Source organism: Magnolia sinica, chromosome 4 (assembly GCF_029962835.1).
Source record: "Magnolia sinica isolate HGM2019 chromosome 4, MsV1, whole genome shotgun sequence".
NCBI classification, from domain to species: Eukaryota; Viridiplantae; Streptophyta; class Magnoliopsida; order Magnoliales; family Magnoliaceae; genus Magnolia; species Magnolia sinica.
The window spans coordinates 890,398-895,212 of record NC_080576.1 but is presented as its reverse complement, the minus strand read 5'-3'; the positions used below and the strand labels follow the sequence as shown (position 1 = coordinate 895,212).

Sequence of the window (4,815 nt, the reverse complement as noted above, 5' to 3'; positions counted from 1 at the left end):
TCACCCAAATGTTTGCAAGTCATATTTTATATTTCATTCATGGAATAGAGTTATTTTAGGCTACAACATGACTCCGAAAGCTGTAGAAGGTGAGAAACAAAGGGAGCCAATCCAACAAACATGACAGACAACATTTAAAAAAAGAAATAAGAAAAGAAAAGAAATGAAAGAGAAGACACCCATTTGCATAGCTGCAGTAACTGAGTCACAACTCGGTGAGTTAAGACACTGGGTCAGGATGAGTTATTCACTGGTCACCAGATTCTAAAGGATAACTCACTAGGTTATATTTCTCTTCCTTAGCATCTTAATTCCTTGGTACCTGCCTAACATGAGCAGAGTTGCCATTGGATTCGTACCGGGGGAGTCGAGCAATGTTGATCCATCGATGACCCTCAACCCCTTCACTCCATAAACTCTGTAATCCTTGTCTACAACAGACCCAACAACACACCCTCCATGATAATGGTAAAACGTCCTAATGTTTTTCTTGCAAAAATCCCTCAATTCCTTGTCCCTAGACATATCGTCCTTCGCAATTGCTAATTGCCTCATTCCTAGAAATCTTTCGATCGATCTGGACTGTGCAACTTTCTCCACCAGATGGGCCATTTCGACACATTCATCCAAGTCCCTCTCCTTCGCTAGGTAGTTGAATTTCACTGAAGGATTCTGCCTGGGATCTGTGCTCCATAACCTTAGCGACCCTCTCGATGCAGGATTTGCAATTTTAGCTACAACTGGTGTTATAGTTGTGTTGGGGCTTGTGGGAAGAATTATAGCTTGAAGTATGATTCGGAAACCCTTTGAAATTCCCACAACTTGAGGGGGATCGGGTTGCGGTTTTTGAAGAGCATGGAGAGAGTAGTTTAAGCGAAAGGTAATTGATGGGTTGTCCTGCATGGCTTGGCCCACTTCTCTGGCATCAATGAGAGTGGAGATGTTGAAGTGCTTGAGATGTTCTTGGGGCCCGATACCACTCAGCATGAGGATCTGAGGACTGCCCAGTGCGCCGGCAGATAGTATCACATCGCCCCAAGATCTTGAACCCTTTGGATGGCTGAGATATGCTTCGTAGAAGTGGTTCGGATTGCCGTTGCTCCTGATGAATCTTATGCCATGTGCCCTGGGCTTTTTCCCATCACCTGCGTGGTGTTAACATAATTTTAGATTGAATGCATGATCATCAATGGTTAGAGAAAACAAGCTCTCTTTTCTTCACTCTAATGAGGATATCGCGGCCAAAGTCTTGCATATTATTTATGGATGTAGCTTGTATTTGGATATTTAGAACAATCATTCTGTGGATGGGCCATTGTCCAAAAATCTAATCCTGATCATTGATTGGAAAATTCAAATAGATGGTTGAAGCGAGGATTGTGGACATCCTGCTCTGAACCAGAAAAAAAATCTGATAATCAGTGGTCAGGATTATTCAGTTGGCATGATTTTTGGGCCATGACCCAACCACACTTGTTCCCAACAAATAGAGGGCTATGATCTTCCAATCTGCATGGACAGCTGATGCAAAACCACTTAAATCTCAACCATGATCGTACGTACTTGACCATTTTTAGCAAGAAAAAATCACGAAGAAATGAAACCAAAGCTCACCCACCAGTACTTTCCACATACCTCCATCATAGAAGATGACATTTTGGACTGTTGCATTCAAAAGAACAGTGATTTTCTTCGAATTTCCAGCTGCTAATAAATCAGCAGAGGTGTGTCTCCTTCCATGATTATCAAAGATGCTACCTCCTATCTTTGTTCCCTTTAAATGCTCCAAACTAAAACCATTAAAAGGCCGAACTCCTGCTTCGACCATGCCATCTGCCGTAACAGATTGCAATGGGGTCAGAGGATTCGGTTGAAAAACTATCTTAGACTCCACCCATTTGTAAGCGTCCCTTACTAACTCCGCATCCCACCCAACTCTCCGAATATAATCTTCTCTAGCTCTACTATAGAATCCACCATTAATTGTGGTTGACCCACCCAATACTCTCCCCCTGTGATTGGACACTCCTTCCTCAGAGACGAATGCTTGGGCAATGGATGAGAAATTATCAGTTTGGATCAATGGAAACCCATAATTCTTCTTTTCTTCAATGAGGGGATTGCCGTAAGGTGACCCACCGCGATCCACTAACAACACTGAGTATCTCTTGGATAGTGTGGCAGCCAACGGGCAGCCACTTGCGCCTCCCCCGACGATTATGTAATCGTATGATCTGCCCGTCACATCCTCAATGTCTCCCGTCATGAATGGGAATTTGTGTCCTAGAATTAGTGCAGAAGAAACAGTTGTGATTAGATTTGGTGTTTAAATTCAGAAAGTGTTTGGATGCACACACGAATTGAATTGCCAAATTTCATTTGAAAATTTGTGGTATTTTATAGAATTCACAGTGAGGAAGTAGTCCTCAAATTGCAATTACATTTCATCCAAGTTGTCCGACTTGAAAGTATCGTAATTGCAATTTGAATCGTAGGCAGTTGATATGGTTATGAATGCTAAGGAAGTATATCACAGTTGGGTCATTTCCTTGGATTACTGGCAATTACAATTCAATTCGATAGTGCATCCATATGCACCATCCATTGGTGGTGTAGAACACACAAAACGCAAATGCAGCTTACCTTCATGCATTGAAGAAGCTGAAGAAAATGCAAAGAGAGAAAGGAGAAGAGCTGTAAAGAGGCCATGTATGATCCCTTGAAGCTCTTCCATTGGCTGCTGCTACTGCGATTGGAGGAAGGTCCCTAATAAAGGGAAAAGGAGAGCTATTAGCTGTTCTTATTGGATTTTGGATTGAAAAGTTTTTTTTTTTGGAATTGTTTAATGTTTTACATTTTTAATCATTGACAGTGTCAACAATCCATTAGTTTGGCACTTTGGCAGATGATCTCAATGACAAGGGATCACACGCAAAGACCCTTTGAAGCTGTTTGTAGGACATCCGAGCGGTTGAAAAGATGGGCCCCACTAGTCGAATACTTGCTGTAATGATGAGGGTGACACTATCATTCCATGGGGATACTGGTTCATTCATGAGTCGGACCAACGGGCTGTCAATTGACTCGAATGTTTGGCCTGTCCCATGAGTTGATGAGTTGAGTCAGGCCATAATGGGGATGGAAAATCCTACCGTTGTAACCTTCCTGAACCTACCACCATTATGTTTATAGCCCATCCAACCCCTTCATTAGCTTGATTCAAAACTTATTAGACCCCCAATAAAGTTTCAATGGTCCTCATTCGATCCACATTGTTTCTTATGGTGTGGCCCTTGAGTTTTGGATTGGTCTGATTCCTGCCCTAGGCGACCTTAATGTGTGGCCCACCTTTTGGCCTTTTGCATGGCCAGGATCTCTTGCAGAAGTGACATGGTAGCTGGAAAAGGAAGGCTGTATGCTAAATTTCGCATACAGTTAATCTGAGATTTGAGCTTTCCATCTGATATGATGCACTGTTTAGATATTCTGGCATAAAAATCAGGTACTTTCACATCTAAGATGGACTATTAAGGTATCAAAACAAATGAATGGTTAGAAAGAAAAAAAAAAAAAAAAACTATGATCAATTTCGTTTTGTACATTATGGTCCACTTGAAGAGGGGAGTAGTTGGGAGTGGGATTTTTTCAAAAGAGATTTAAGCATTATGGGTTTTGACTGGACTGTCTACGAAAACACACGAGGGTCAGGTCCATGTACTAAAACATTGGTTATGCACATATCTCCCATATATGGCAGGCATGAATATTAGAATGCATGTATGAAAATTATCATTTTGAAATGCTTGATACGTTCCCACTTACTGCCTTTTACCGGTGGCTGCAGGCAGATAATGTGCATGCAGGCACTCGGTGAACACTGCCTTTTACTGTGCCCTCTAACTACCTTCATATTTAGTTCTGTCTTTTAATACGGCATCCGTCAGTAGTTAATCCATGTAAAAAAGCTACCACTTTCATGAGTCAAGTGGGCCTTTGGTCTGGTGATCTAGATCATTGGCTTGTTGGCTCTCACCATTTGTGAACCGTACTGACTCCATGATTGAAAGATATGGCCAATCTTGGGTCATTTTCAATTGAATGTGGTTTCTCTTCTTAACTGTCTATTTAGGTGTACATGAGTAGACCTAGGTGGGCTCCTAAAATAAGCTCACAAAATGGATGGACCTTCGGAATTTTTTAATGGTGGGCAATCAATGACCAATATTTCTATGATGTAGTCTATTTGAGATTTGGATCTGATTTTATTTTATTTTTTCTTTTTGTCAATGCCTTAAAATGAGCTAATGCATGGCATGGCTATACAACACATACATGAAGGTCCTCCCGGGAGCAGATTAGGTGAGACTTTGGATCCACATGCGGCGTAATCCCTTGACCAGTGCATAACTCATCGTACTTTTAAGGAAAGATATTGTAATTTATACTCATCGTACTTTTAAAATACAATGCTGATATAAGAAGATGATTCTAAGCATGTGAATGAATAAATGGTTCAAAGGAGCAATTAATAGGACACCCCATATGCCATTCCCAAGGGGCCACTTGTCAACTTCAGCAGTTATAATCATTGGCTAGTTCACCTGACCCCACATACGTGTTGCACTCAACAGATGAAAGGTCTAGATCTTATACCTGTTTACCACATTTATGGATAATTGGATTTGGAAAGCTTGATGGGTAGCATAAAGTTGCAGTATTTGTTACAAAGAAGGAAACATCCCAACTCCGCGTGCTATTATTTACAGGGATGATGGGGACCATACGGAAGTTATAATATTATGCTGTTTCTGGCTC

General features: G+C 41.3%; 1 protein-coding gene across 1 annotated transcript; it reads right to left on the bottom strand.

The window, feature by feature from the left end:
• On the bottom strand, nt 1-3,026 carry LOC131242063 ((R)-mandelonitrile lyase-like). The gene is made up of 3 exons (XM_058240447.1): nt 2,644-3,026; nt 1,636-2,283; nt 1-1,145 (listed from the first exon to the last, which is right to left on the bottom strand). Exons 1-3 carry the CDS (start codon nt 2,732-2,734, stop codon nt 280-282), a joined length of 1,605 nt encoding a protein of 534 aa, XP_058096430.1. The 5' UTR covers nt 2,735-3,026; the 3' UTR covers nt 1-279.
• Nucleotides 3,027-4,815: the final 1,789 nt, after the last annotated feature.